This window comes from Phoca vitulina, unplaced genomic scaffold (assembly GCF_004348235.1).
Source record: "Phoca vitulina isolate PV1807 unplaced genomic scaffold, GSC_HSeal_1.0 scaffold35, whole genome shotgun sequence".
NCBI classification, from domain to species: domain Eukaryota; kingdom Metazoa; phylum Chordata; class Mammalia; order Carnivora; family Phocidae; genus Phoca; species Phoca vitulina.
The window spans coordinates 11,673,161-11,688,055 of record NW_022589738.1 but is presented as its reverse complement, the minus strand read 5'-3'; the positions used below and the strand labels follow the sequence as shown (position 1 = coordinate 11,688,055).

The 14,895-nt window shown below is 38.3% G+C and overlaps 1 protein-coding gene across 1 annotated transcript in view; it reads right to left on the bottom strand.

Moving 5' to 3' along the window:
- The window catches only part of OTC (ornithine carbamoyltransferase), a 60,644-nt gene extending 46,404 nt beyond the window's left edge, over window positions 1-14,240 (bottom strand). The window contains exons 1-3 of the mRNA XM_032426679.1: window positions 14,000-14,240; window positions 2,233-2,371; window positions 698-779 (exon numbers count right to left, since the gene is read on the bottom strand). Of these exons, the coding sequence (XP_032282570.1) occupies window positions 698-779; window positions 2,233-2,371; window positions 14,000-14,076 (298 nt within the window). The 5' untranslated portion in view covers window positions 14,077-14,240. The remainder of the gene's footprint in view (window positions 1-697; window positions 780-2,232; window positions 2,372-13,999) is intronic.
- Window positions 14,241-14,895: the final 655 nt, after the last annotated feature.

Sequence of the window (14,895 nt, the reverse complement as noted above, 5' to 3'; positions counted from 1 at the left end):
CTGTACCCAGTATGACATGGAGAGCTGCCAAGGGTTGAGAGAGTCAAACCAAGAAACATTTCAGGTCTTGTGATCCAAGTGAAGCAAACTCCAGTGAATGGGAGACAGCCAAGGTCCAATGGGGATATAGAAGTCCCAGTGGACTCCAGTGTGGATATCTGATGATGATGTCCTGATTACCAACGCTCAGATTCCCATAGCTCTAGACATCTCCTTCACATACTCTCCAGGGCTTACCCATGACTGTGGGGAAAGGAAGAGGAGAGCCTACATTGACAAAGTAAACCCTGAAATGACTGAGGATGCCAAACATTGCAGAGATTCGGTTTCCACCATCCTGCAAAATTGGAGCAAGCAAGAAAAAATTCTTTACCTATTAGGACACATTTCTTACCCACATGAGTTTGAAGGCTGAGAATTTGTGTCCACTCATATTTTGTACTGAACATGAAAAGCTCTTTGGGACTTGTAATCAATTCTTCATGGAATTCCTACAGATGACGCTAATCTTTCTGCTTACAGCTTCTTTGAGAATTGGAAAGAACACTCAGAGGCTCACACTGCTACTCCCAGTGACAGTGTTTTCCCTTTGTGCTTGCTAACAAGACAGACAAATTCCCCCACTGGGCAACTCCTCCCAAATCCTCACCCTCTGGCCCCCTCTTCAGCATAAGTGCGAGTTTGTCTGGGGACTCACCTGTTTCTGTGGACAGTCTTGTTCGAGTACTTCTTTTTTCAAAAATCATGCCTAAGGACTTCCCTTGTAATAAGGGCAAATACTGAAAATTAAGGACAAGAATACAATTAAAATGAAAAATATTTTATATCCAATATCAAAGATTATGTTTCAAAAGTTATTCTTTACATTACCAGAAGATGTAGAATAATTAATCACTGCTTCCAAATAAGCATTCAAAATATTACTTAAAAAGTGAATTTAAAGTGGTTTTTTTTTTCATGTTCTATACAAATGGAGGAAGGGAACAGGAAAACTCCTACAGCTTATTGACTTGTAATTAGAAAATATTAGTTGCTCTGGGTTCAACCTGAACACTTGTTCCAAAGTATGTTAATATTTCCAACTGGAGCCATCTTTTTACCTAAATCCATGGAAACCCATATCAATGCTCAATGACCTTGAAGATGCTTGGTTCAGAAGTGTTTTCTCAGCTAGAAACAATGCTACTCTGTCACAACATGGGGCATTAAGACTCCTAAAGATGAAGCCCCAACTACACTTTCATCATGCATCCTTGTGGGAGTGCAAACGCTTTGTTTCTGGAAATCATTTGGAAACGATCTGGAGAGTTTGGGTGTGGGGTGGGGCTTTTCCTCCTTCCTCTTCTCGTAGATAGACTTCCCGATAGGATGAGTTCTGGAACAAATAGATTCCTGCCAGCTAACTTTCCTTACACACAAAGTATGAAGAATAGGCCTGGGGTAGTGGGGGACCTTTTCTCCTTATTTCAGGTCTTATATGAGAATGTCAACTCATAATAGTTGGAGACACTCCTGTTTTCTAAACTTGGAGAGCTAATGAACTAGATAAGAGAACCAAGGTTGTGTAAAACTTCCTCAACCTGAAACCAGCTCTTTAAAATGCTTTTGAACCAGCTTGGAACACGAAAATGCTTTCACAATTAAGCAGCCTAAATGAAGCTGCTGCATTAATTGTGTTTCAAACATAAATTGCTCAAAATGCAGAATAATGCTTACAGCTAAGCACCATATCCCATCTCTTCTCCTACTTGGTTACCACTTAATTGTTTCTTTGCTAATCTAAATTATTTTTAACACTGTCACATCACTATGAATTTTTGGACATTATCCTAATGATCATATAGCTGATAGTTATTCACAACTGAAATTTTTTGCCAGGAAAAAAAGTATCATCCTTATTTTTAACTTGATAGAAAACGCACAGAGACGAGAATGAAGGTATAAAAATAAAATCTTTCCAGAGAAATGCTTCCTTAGGTTCTGATCCAATTAATAATGAATTTCAACATTCCACATGAAAGAAGTGCAATGACTTGTCATTGAATAACTGATTCTTATGCTTTTTATATGTCTGTACACTCGGTGATAATCAATTACCTTGACTGTGTGATTTCATTACTTAGCTACTGTTTAGGAATTTTAATATATTTTCTTTCCCCTCCTTCTTCGGAAAGGCTGTCTTTAAAAAGGCTGGTTGGTAGTATCAGAAAGTAAGATGAAAATGCTACATACCTCTCCTTTCTGTTTTATCCTAAATTTTAGATCTGCCGATAGCCATAACATATACTTAATTTCTTCTCCTGTAAAGTTCTTTAGAGTGAGGAGGTCACGACCCTTCAGCTGTACTTTATTTTGTAGTGGTTGTCCACATCTACAAAAAAGAAAAAAGAAAAAGAAAGAGAAATATATATTTAAGAAAAAAAAAAACCATGACCTATGGTGATTCATTGTTTTGTTCTTGAAACAAAACATAGCAAATCACACGGAGCCTCATGTGTCTCTGCAAAGTGCTAATGCATTAAAATTGATATGGCTTTGGTTTACATTTTAGATAGCCAATATTTTGGATGTTGAGAGAAAAGAAACATTTGAGGAAGGAGGTGAATTCTTATTTGCTGGGAATAGCCATTTGCTGGGCTTTGCCACTTACGAACTGTGCAACTTCAGACAAGTTACCTAATCTCTCTCTGCACCTAAATTTCTCCCTCACCTAGAAAATGAGTATAATAATCTTATAGGGTTGTGAGGATGAAATGATTGAATGCATGGAAATCAGACAATGCCTGGCATATAATAAGCATTCGATAAATTTTAGCTCTTTTATTGATTGATTATATGATTGATTATACAAACAGAATTTACAATGTCCATACAATAGAAAACATTTCCATTCTTTTTACCCTACCGCCCTTCAAATCTATTCTGGGAGATTTGTTCTTTACTTGTCCCTGGTCAAATACAATGGGCCTTGTGGCTTTTCTAGTAACTTTCAGAAAATAAAATTAAAAACAATCCTCTGTGCTTACTTTATTCCTCCCCTAAGAGTCTCAGTAAAATAATGTGTAATAATAATAATGACTTTTTTTAACTTTAAGAAATGTACTGCAAGTTAACACCCTTTTTCCTTCCAGCTCATGCCTAATTCAAGCTGGCCCCCTCTAGAGGGAAGAGGGACCTTGAGCTGTTTCCTCTATTTCCCTGCCTTTAGTCCCTCCAAGTAAAGCCTAGGGAAGGCGAGGAGTTAAGGGTCAGACAAAGTCTGGTTCTGTTCTAGCAATCTAGTACTGGTATAGGTACTTGAGGCTCTCTCTCTTGTGGGGTGCTTTGGAGGGTCCTTCGGAGAACTCTGTCATCACTGGGAATTTCTCACAGTAGTCCTTGGTGGTGGACAATTACATTGCTCGTGCCATCTGAGGGAACGCATCCAGACTCCTTTTGCAGAGATCTCCCCAACCTCCAGAGGTCTCTTGGCCATCATGTGAAACAATACCATGCTAGGTCTCTTTCTCAGTCTGTATTGGTTCATGGGAAGCTCTTCATGCTCTTTGCTGTGACAAGAGTCAGTTTCATTCCAGTATAGACTCTCCTCTTGTTCTGCCATCAAAACAGCTAGGCAACCTGTCCTTCTTACTCTAGATTTCCCAGGTATAGGCCTGGATTTGGTGTATGGTGTCCTCAAGCTGTCCTATTAAAGATACCGATGCCCTTGGAGCCACTTTCCTTAGGCTGGAGGTGAGGGGAGAGTACCTCTCCCTGTCATACACAGTGGTAACACTTTAAAAGTCCTCTTCTAATCTACAACCCATCTCTTAGTTTCTGCAGTCCATTTTAGAAGCTGGAAGTGGTCACCAGTGGGTTGCAAAACTAATTCTTATGTATCTCCTTTGTTCCTGTTTTAATGGCATAGCATCTCACTTTGGAATGAGGGAAGAGTAACACCTATTGGGCCTGAGCAGAAACTGAGATGGAAAGAGTCCCATTTTAACATTTGGTAACATTGTGATCACAATAATTATTATTTGGGGTAATCAGTATCTAAGATTGAAAATGTTTATTCTTTCATTTTCCCAGTGTTATCTCTATTTAACAATAATTATATTGTATACAATTAGAAATTATGAATAATGAAGGGCAAATTGTGGTTCACCACAGGCACTAAACATTAATCTTACTAGAAGTAAAACAACTGTCACAAAATGATCATGCTTGAATTTCAGCTTAATGAAAGAGCTTGGACTACTTGAGATGAAGAGTAAATTCTTTAGTGGGATTTATGTATGTCTTGCAATGATGACAAGAGGATAGGTAGGAAAATCACAAATTCACTCAATTTGTTGTTTCCAATGCATGATGTCAAATAACTTAGATAAAGGAATATTTCACTAAACATCCAACTTTCTGGCAGAGTTGATTGGTTCATTTAGTCTTTGATAGATGAATAGATTTTTTTCAGTTGACTTTTTGTGACGTTAAGCCCTTCAGAGATTCTAGTTAGTAAGGAAAGGAACTTCCATAAAGATCGAGGGTTTATGAGTTAGTTGGCTAATGGTTGACTGATTGATTTAATATAAGATACTAATGACAGGGGCGCCTGGGTGGCTCAGTTGGTTAAGTGGCTGCCTTCAACTAAGGTCATGATCTTGGGGTCCTGGGACCAAGCCCCCTGTCAGGCACCCTTCTCAGTGGGGAGTCTGCTTCTCCCTCTCCCTCCGACCCTCTCCCCTGCTCACACTCTCGCTTCCTCTCTCTCTCTCTCAAATGAATAAATAAAATATCTTTTAAGAAAAGATACTAATGATATTCAATTCCAATAGAAATTAGTGTTTTCAGCTAATATGTGGATCAAAATTTTGGTCAACATACCTGTTTCAAAGATGTACCATAGCCTTCAACTTTTATTTTTTTATTATTTTTAAATTTTTTATTTAAATTTTTATTGACATACAGTGCAATATTGGTTTTAGAAATAGAATTCAGTGATTCATCACTTACAACTTTTTTTAAAGGATTTTATTTATTTGTTTGACAGAGAGAGAGAAAGAGAAAGCACAAGCAGGGGGAGCGGCAGGCAGAGGGAGAGGGAGAAGCAGACTCCCCGCTGAGCAGGGAGCCAGATGTGGGACTCGATCCCAGAACCCTGGGATCATGACCTGAGTCGAAGGCAGATGCCTAACCGACTGAGCCACCCAGGTGTGCCCATCACTTACAACTTTTAAAAATATGTCATTCATCTACTCTCTAAATTGAAGTTTCTTTAAAGCAGTGGTCCACAATTTATTTTTATTACAGACCCCCAACATTAAAGCATTTTGGACATGGATCTACAATGTATGTTTACTTATTTATATAATATATGTGTTACTACCCTAGTAGACTGTGTACGAAACAAAACATTAGAAAATGTAAAAGTTTAGACTGAGAAGAACCAAATATTTAAAAAATAAATTTGTAAATATACAAAAATATTTTGCGGGCTAAACAAGTTTCTGGAATAGACCTTCATTTTCTTCCTTCCACTTGAAGCCTAGTAAAAATCTTACAAAACTGTGTCCAAGATTTGGATAATACTATTCAGAAATTTGATAATTTAAAGATATGACATTTAGGCAGAAAATGTATTTTTACATATGTATTTTGGTTATGTGTTTGGTTCTGATAATGTTAATTAGTGATAACATTAAGCAACACTTGGAATAAACAAGTACTGATATTGTTGAGAAGTAAACCCTTAAACTGATATTCTTGCATTTTTTACAGTCAACTGAATTTGGGTATCTGTAAACAGGTTTAACATGTCTGAGTTGAAGTGGAGGCATGCAGCTTAAACTTTCCCAATTCACATTTAGGGCATCTTTGCAAAAAAAATTTTTTTTTTCTGGAATAAGGTCCAAGTAAGATAAAATCACAGGGGATAAACTCTCTTGACTCTGTATCTCAAATAAAACATTAATATTCTATGACTTAAGACTTCCTCCAGTATTATTTTTAAAAGGGAAAAAGCTTTGCTGGAAAACCCTGCTCCCCAGGATTTGAGAAATTTTTTTATTATGTTCAATTAGCCAACATATAATATTTGTGAAACATCACTATGGTTGTTGAACTCCCATCGACAACAGGAGAAACCACTCATATGCTAATTTTGAGGAATTATTTTTTGCTGAGAGCTCAAGCTCATTCTCCTGGCAATTTTGGAGCCCAGAAAAGCTGAGTCATCAGGGCAACACTTAAGGGATTCAGTACCCTCCCACACTCTCAGCCCTTGCAGGGTTGTGTTGTATCTACTTCCTTCTAAACACAGGACTACAAGTTTCATTCAAGAGAATAGCGTAGATCTTGGAATTGTGGTGGTGGTGGTGGTGTTGAATCTCAGAGAAAAAGAAAGGATGCATGGAACTTAATTTTTCTCCCCCTTCCCATGAGAGAAAGCAGGAAAATAATGGTGAAAGAGGAGACCCAACATCATCTTCAGCTACTTCAAAAAACCTCCAACTTCCAGCTCTTATAAGCAGGAGACAGATTGGGAGAAGTAAAAGGTCTCTGGGTGTTTCTCAGATTTGTCCTTATACTCCAAGAAGTTGGGATTAGGGTTGGGTTTAGGGTTGGGTTAATGTTGTGCTGTTGGGATTGCACTGTGAGATGATGTTCTTGTTATTTCTCCATTGACAGATTCAAGTTTAAAGATAAAAGGAAGATACAAACATTCTGCTTGAATCTTCCCATTTTGTCCAGACCTTCCATTTTAAAATTTATATAGCAAGAGAAACCTTATTTCAAATTATTTCTTTCAGACCACAAGTAATCAGAAGAATACCTCCTTGTGACTCCAATCTCCATAGGGCAGTTACTGATAATATCGCCTTCACTCTTGCCCTGGGATTGCGCCTCTAATAGTATTAGCAGATAAGCTTTTTCTTTTCTTTTCTCTTTTCTTTTTTTTTTTTTTAAATACAGATCATTCTGGCTTTGCATGGTAGTGTGGGACTGTAAATGACCATTATATCTGCAACCGTGCAGAGCAACCTTAATAGTAAGTTGGAAAAAAATCACAATTGTTCCGTGACTTTTAATTTTTTGTCAAGACATGAAACACTCTCATATTTTCAGTTATAAATGTGTAGGGAAATGAAAGAGTAAAATATATTTATTACACTGTAATTTAAAACATTAGAAATATTGAGACTTAGAGTGTTTTATTTTTTGTAAAACTGTCAAGAGTAGTTTGAACCGTGCGTGCTGTCTTCTTATTATATAGCATATGTTACAGAGCAAACATCTTGTCTATGCTCTGGTGAATTGCCGTACTTTCTAAGTTTGGATCAACTTCCAATATTTTATCCTTTGCACTTCCAATATGTAAAATATCTCTGATAATTCCTTGAATGTCTAAGTGTTTTGCTGGTGTCACTTCCTCTGGAACATCTTTATACTTTATGTCACAACCATTTTCCTCATTTATGTCGGTAAGTTTATCTTCACTCAATTCCTCTGACTGCATAGCTAGAGCCTCTCAAACAGTAGCAGGGTCAACAATCCCACCATCAGCTATTTCTTCTATAAATGCATTCCCATTTGATTCAAATGTAACTGCCAGTGTTATTTTTTATTTCTCTGCTGCACTTTGGTCTCTGTCAGACAATTCCTCCTTTCAGTTATTCATTTTTATAAAATGGCACATCAGTTTGTCATTGGGGAAAAAAGCAGCACAACTATACTCTTTGCTGTTTACGTAGACTGAATAACAGATGCACAGTGAGCAATCACCGAAACTTGATGTGATTGGTCACTGATCATGATGTGCAGCTGTTATTTACATAGTGATTTACATAGTGATTTGTATACAAAAGTGCCAGCAATGAGGTTTTTACTTTATGCAGCTACTCACAATTAATATACTATGGCAGCTGAAACTTGAACTGTGTACTCGAAAGACTGGTGTTATTTGACTCAACTGCACTAATTGAAATTCCTGCACGTTGGGACCTTGCAAAGGAAGGACTGCCTATGCTCCAAATGCTTTCTCATTGTAGGACTCTTTCACATACCATTCTTTCTGTCCAGAACACTATTCCCTCAGCTCTCAATGCTGGCTCCTTCTCATCCTTAGGCTTAAATACCACCTCCTGGGAGATTCCTTCCCTGACTGTACTAAGTAGTCTCTGTTTTGCCTTCATTTTGTTCATGATATTTACCACAATTCTTAAATATATATTTATGTGTCTCTTTATATTACTTACTTTTTACCTTCCCATTGAACTATATGATCCATGATGGCAGGGATCCTGCCTGTTTTATTTATTAATATATATGCAGTCCTTATTGCAATGTCTGGGATATAGTAGGTATTCAATAAATATTTCTTAGGTAAAAGGATGAATATATCTCTGGGAAGAAGTAGAACAATTTGTATATGAATGAATTCAGCAGATTTCTGAGAATGAATTTAGAGAGATTTGCCATGATGGATTTTCAATATCCTGATCAAACTCTGATGACAAAAAAAAAAAAAAAAAAAATACCAAGAGCTCCCCAAACAGAATTAATGTTAAGGGAAAAGCAAGTATGGGCTGTGGCCCAGGCTGAACACAAGGCTTGAGAGTCATGGAGGAAAACTGACTGTGGCCTAGTGTGTTGTTAAAGTTGAAATTCCCCAGGGCTCAACTATTCTCAGACAGTATTTACACTCCTGGGAATAATAGTTGGACATATGCATGTGAAACAAGAGCATTATAACCTTGGATCTCAGGCACAGCAGTCTGAGTCAAGTGCAAAAACCTGGAAAACTGGTGAGAGGACCTGGTGGGACAAACTTCTGCCCATAGCACCATGAGAGCCAAATCTAAAGTACAGTAACAGTGAATTATACCAATACTTTGGTTCCCTCTCTCCATGAGCCCCTCTTGTACAGAGTAAGTCCCCAGGGTACTTGGGGACAAAAAGGGTAGAGAGGTAGATTCTGGAAATTTTTTAATTGCATCTCAACCAGTGAAGGGGAGTCATACCATTGAAAAATCATTAGAGGAGTCACCACCTTTCTCGATTCTATTCAGGAGGTGGGGCAGGAAATGTTTGCATAGGAAAGATAGCTGTTTTTCATAGATATCAAGAACTAACCAGGAAAATTTATCACTGGAAGGAAAGCAAACACAATGGTTCAAGTTTAAGTTCCTATCCTGTTTACTGTCTCCTCATAGACCTCCTCTTGGCTCTGAAATGGAGCTGCCACACCTCTTTCCTAAGCTATTTAAAAATTCGAGAAAAGTAGAAGAGTTCCACAATTGTACCATGTTGAAATGCCTCTGCCACAGGCCCCCTTTTTTTCTGGTCTGTATCAAGCATTTCTTGCTTTCTGGTGATAAATCGATAACTCAAATCAGCCAGCTAAAGCCACTGGCATAAATGGCTTCTAAGTTCTTATAGAGACCCCATGCCTCAGTTGGAAGCAGCCTACTCTGGTTCTGGAGCACCTGAACCAGGGCCAGAATTACTATTTTAGTGCTCCCATAAAATACTTGGTTTTCTTATACTTCAGTGTGTCTCCTTGGTAAACCAGACCTAAACCACATTATCATTTTTCAGCCAACACACAATAGGGAGGATACAATATTGGAGAAAACAATGAGAACCATGGGCAGATTTTCTGTCAAAACTGTCATTGCAGTCTGGCTAAAGCCAGAGCTTTTGAAAAAAGCAAGACTAGTTCCTTATATTAATTTTATCCCTTGAAAAAATAATTACATAGATTTCTCAACCTCAAATCACTGAATGCTAAGAAGTTAAGCCAAGGTAATAGTAGACCTTTGTGTTAGCTTTACCCAAATATCTTCCTAGCTAGAAAATGGAAGCATATTCTGTATTGGCAGAATAAAACCTTTCATTGCAAGAGTCTGTGTTTTCCAACTCTGGTAAATTGTTTGGAGCATGGAAGGAGATCTGGATGTGTTCCCTTGTATAATTATATTTTGTTGGAAGAGAAAGTGCTTGATTCGAGTAAAATGTGGTCAGTCAGAAACAGACTTTGCCAGAATAGGAAAAAATTCAGTGTTAAATGGTATTTTGATCCCCATGGAAAATTTGAGATGAAGACTTTATCTTCTGGAGGCATAAGAGGGAGACAGTGGGCCTTATGGCTGAGATTTTTGTCTTTCTTTAATGTTGCAGATTGATGCAACCATTAAAGCATATTTTCTTGGTGTTTTTTTTTTTTCCTTTACTGAGATATTTTGGCTGTATTTTTAAAAAGGAGATTGTACAAGGGTAGAATGGCCAACTTGATCAGTTTGAAAAGATCAAAGTAATCAAAGCAGCGGAAAAAAAGAGCAGTGGTTTTAATTATTCCAATTCTAGTCCTAGTTCAACTGTGACCTTGGGAAGATCATTTTCTATCTTTGGCCTCAATTCCTCATCTGAAAAATTAAGAAAATCAACTCAAAATCAGTGATCCATCTTGTCTTCGTCTTCCACAACATCCATGAAGTTTATAAACGCAAGACTTCCCATGGGTCATACTGGAGCCATCTGAATTCTCAGTGACTGCCTTTAATTTCATCCCTTTCTTGCCATCTCAAGAAGTCATACTGCAATGCATGCAAGGGAGAGTGACTTTATTTTCACAAAACCCTTGAATCTCATCCTATACTGATTTGAAAATATAAAGCACTAATTATCTCCAAATTTCTTTACTTCATTAACAACAATAACAGTAGTCTATTACTAAAAATTGACCTGCAACCTTTCTCACTGTTGCCTCATGCTCTTATGTGGTCTAAGTCACTGTTATAACTGGGTGACAGGTGGTTTCTAAGAAACCTGAGATCGTCAGCCTTCTAAACTGGCACGACTTCCCATCATCTGAAAATTGAAGAGGGTTAGATTTGTACAGATACTATTAAAGGGCTGGAACCCCGAAACTGTTGAAAATCTGTATCTGCCTCTACTTCTTCTATCTCAGTTAAATCACTAAATTACTAAAAATAACAAACTAGAAATAGACTCAAATTTTACTGTTGGCCAAGGGAAACATCATGACCCGGTTCCATGTCTGATCTCAGACCTTGTCTAGTTTTCTGAAGTCAGGAAATATGTTTTTAAAAGGGCATTCATTTTCAGCTATGACAGAAGATGTGAATAATCAAAGAGGATTATTTTCTCTCCTCTAGGCAAGAGCATGGATGGCCTATAATTGCTTCATCCATGTGTCCACGTGCATAGAGATAGTATGTGTGTGGGATGAAGGGAGCATAATGAGTTATGTAAGCCCTTAAGAGAGGTCTGGAATGAAATACCTGAAAACGAGTCACCTCCACCCCAATCCATAACCTCCACAAAATTGGGTGGCTTAGCTCAATATTCTCTGAAGAAATTTCTATTTGTGAGATGAAATTGAACTGCACTTACAAATTGGTCTTCTCTGATAAAGAAAGAGATTTTTTTAGTGGTTTCTTTAAAAGCTATAAGTGGTTTCCCTAATAGGCAACAAATCATGGGACACTGTCTATTATCCAAACACCGCCAGGCTCTAGAGCCTTGTTTGTGAGATGAAAAGCCTATGGATTGGGTGTTTTCGGCAGTCTTGGTGTCTGAGCCTATTGATTTTGGAGAAAAAAAGAAATAATAATTGACTAAAAATGATTGATTTGGGAGCCTGCCTGAATGGCTTCAGCCTCACTTAAGCTGTTATTTTTATCCTGTCCATGGCAATATGGCTGCTCACTTCAAAACTGGGCAGTCCCTATTTTGTGGCATTGCCACAACCTCACCACACATTTCTTATTATGCTCTAGTGTTAAGATCATGTGGTACATTCTATAGCAAGGTCTCTCCACCTTTCCCAAGAGATATGGAGGAAATAAAGAGCTCGAATCTCGGTGGAAGGCTGAAAATCAAAGTAAAAGTACAATACAGGCAGAGTTGACAAGGAGCTTTTCTCTGTTGTTGAGAGGTCATCAAAAGCCAGAGGTCTTACTGGAGATCAGCAATTCTGAGTTCATCTCGCTGGCAGGTAGCATAGCTAACTAAAATAGTTGGAAAAAAAATACCCATGCCACATGAGAACGATACCATTTCAACATTATCCCATTTTCACAAGAGGCTTATGCTCTTAAGTTTCTAATGACATGGGTGATTCGAGGCTTTCATATTTTCAAATAGCAGGTATAGATTCAGGCTGATTTAGCCATGCTTTTGCCTCAGCCCCCATTCACTGTGAGAGATGGCTCGCCAAGACTCTGTGAATTACAGTCTGGCTATTGGATAGAGACGATAGAATATTAGTAAATACCAAAGAAGCCCAAATGTTTGGAAGGGGTTTTACTTGCAAAAATTGAACTTGTTGTCCTTATTTTAAAAATCAATCATCACTGTAATTTTCAAAGAAGAGTATAAGTTTAAGCTCCAAGCTTTGGTTATTCATTCAGTTGATTATTTTCAGCTCAGTGATGATTCTTTGTTAAAAACTCGGGAATAAAATTTCATCATACTTTTATCTGATGTACCTCAGTGGGATGGAATAATAAAATAATGAACATTCGTCTGTCACTTTACAGTTTTCACACATATTATCTCACTGATTATCAATAGACTATGACTTCATGTGTCTGGTATGAAGGACCTTCCTTACCTTCTTTGCCACTGTATCCCCAAACCTTGCAGAGAGTGTGGCACAAAGTAGGTGCTCAATAAGTATTTATTAAATGACTTGTTGAACGACCTTGTGATGTAAGCAGAGCAGATATTACTCTTTTTCCCATTTTATAGGTGAAGCAACATTACAGAAAATTTTAGTGACTTGCTCAAGGTCAATATAGCCAGCAAGTGGTGGTGCCAGGCTTTGAATCTAGTTTAGACTCCAAAACCTGAGCTTTACTCCACATCTTTAGGTTATGTGATCTAACTCTAGTACTAATCAGTAAATGCCATAATCCGTCTGGGCCTCACTGACCTTATCTGTAAAATAAGAGAAGGCTAATATTCTGTGGCTCTGCGGTCCCATCTAGGTCTAATACTACAGGCTTAATTTACAGTATCATTTACAATGTCATCTGGCTTCCGAGAGTCTTCTCTTCACTGAAGAAATGGTGCTCGTGGTAGAGTCCAAAGAACACAAAGCTGCCAGGTGGCCCCAGAGGAGGTACTCAGGGCCACTGTCACAGGTCTGCTTCCTAACAGTGGGAGAGAACTTCCAGACTAGAAGCTTCTCCCTTTAGGAAGTCAGTGAAGTTGTTTTGAGGTTGGTTGTAAAGAGTCTCTGGGAAAATTCTATGTGATTGTTAACGTGCCATTACTCCAGAAGCTTTCTAGCAATGATGTGCACATTTCATGGCCTTCCTACCTTGGTTAACTTATTATCCCTGTCCCCTTCCCCACAGACACACTCCACGCCACCTTCCACTGCACGTTCAGTGGCTGTAAACAGGATGTCGCTTTTATAATGAATTCATTGGAAACAGCCTCCATTCATATGCTACCAAGAATTTCAGGGATAGATTTCAAATATGGATTTCATTTAAAAAAATATCATTATCCTCATCACACCTAAGGCTCCTTTGCAGCAGCTTCGTAAATATTTATCCAATTGTTATTTGGAGTCTGGTTTTTTTATTTTATAAAGAACTGATTAATCCACACTCCCTAGAATGATAATTTTCCAGCAAACCCAAATACAAACTGAAGGCCCTGTGTAAATTAGTTCTAATTTTCTTCAGCCAGTAGCCTGCTTAAAATGTACCCAAATGGAAGATGTCCAGAACATTTAGTCTGTTTTACCTGCCGAGGTTAACGTCCCCCCCGCCCACCCCACAAACAGCCTGCTATGAAATCTGATTACAGAGGACTGAGAAATGAAAGCTCAGCTGGAATTAGAGACAGCTGTCTCAAATAAGGGTAGAACCCGGCACTACACCCTGCAGAAAGAGGCCTTTTCAGGCTGCACTCCTTTTCAGAATAGAACTTCAGTTATCACCATGGTTCCTAAGTCAGACTCAAATCTCTGGCCATCACTTACCGAAAATTTCGAACCACGAAACTGTGACCATTTCTAAGAGCTGCATTGTTCAACAGGATCCTCAAATTAAACAGCATCTTCTTTTGATAATGAAAAAGATGATTCTATGCTCTTGAAAACGCCTCACCAAGGTAGACAGTGGGGTCCACCTAAAAGCTAAGAACGATTTCAATTGTGGTGAGAGAGCAAAGGTAGTATCAGCCTTCAACTAATCAAATTCCCCTGGTTAGCGATACTGCAGGGCAGGGTACAGGGACACCTGAACTTTAAGCCAAGCTCCACCCCTCTGTGTGTGAGTGTGTGTGTGTGTGTGTGTGTGTGTGTGTAGAAGGAATCCTGATTCTTTTGGTGCCCAGACTCCTCATTTTTCATAATATATTTATGCTGTCATATGCTTGTATGAAATCAATTGACAAGTACTCATTGAGCATATATATGCAGGGCATTGCAGTACTAGCTGCTGTGAAGATACACAGAAATAACCCTTTCAGAAAATGTGAATCATCAGTGCAAAACCCCAGAGGTAGACATGACAGCCCTGAGTATTTCCAGTGATATTACTTTTGTAACTCTAAGTCTCAGCTTTCCCACAAAAACAAATAGAAAGAAGTGCCCTGGAGCTATTTTTTGGTGGCAAGAAGCTGGAGTGGGGATAGAGGTCTAATAAAAAGATCTCAGTCCTGTAGCTCCCACTGTGCCTCGCACATAGCAGGTCTTCAATAAGCAAGTAGTTGCCTATTAATTCTTGCAGGGACCCACCATCAGTAGACGTGGGGACGGAGTACCATATGTTCCTCCTCCCCTGGTAGCCTCTCCAGATCACTAAGTGGTCATTCAACACTTTACATTTATTCATTCATCCACAGTTGTAAGTCAGATATTATTCAAAATCTGTT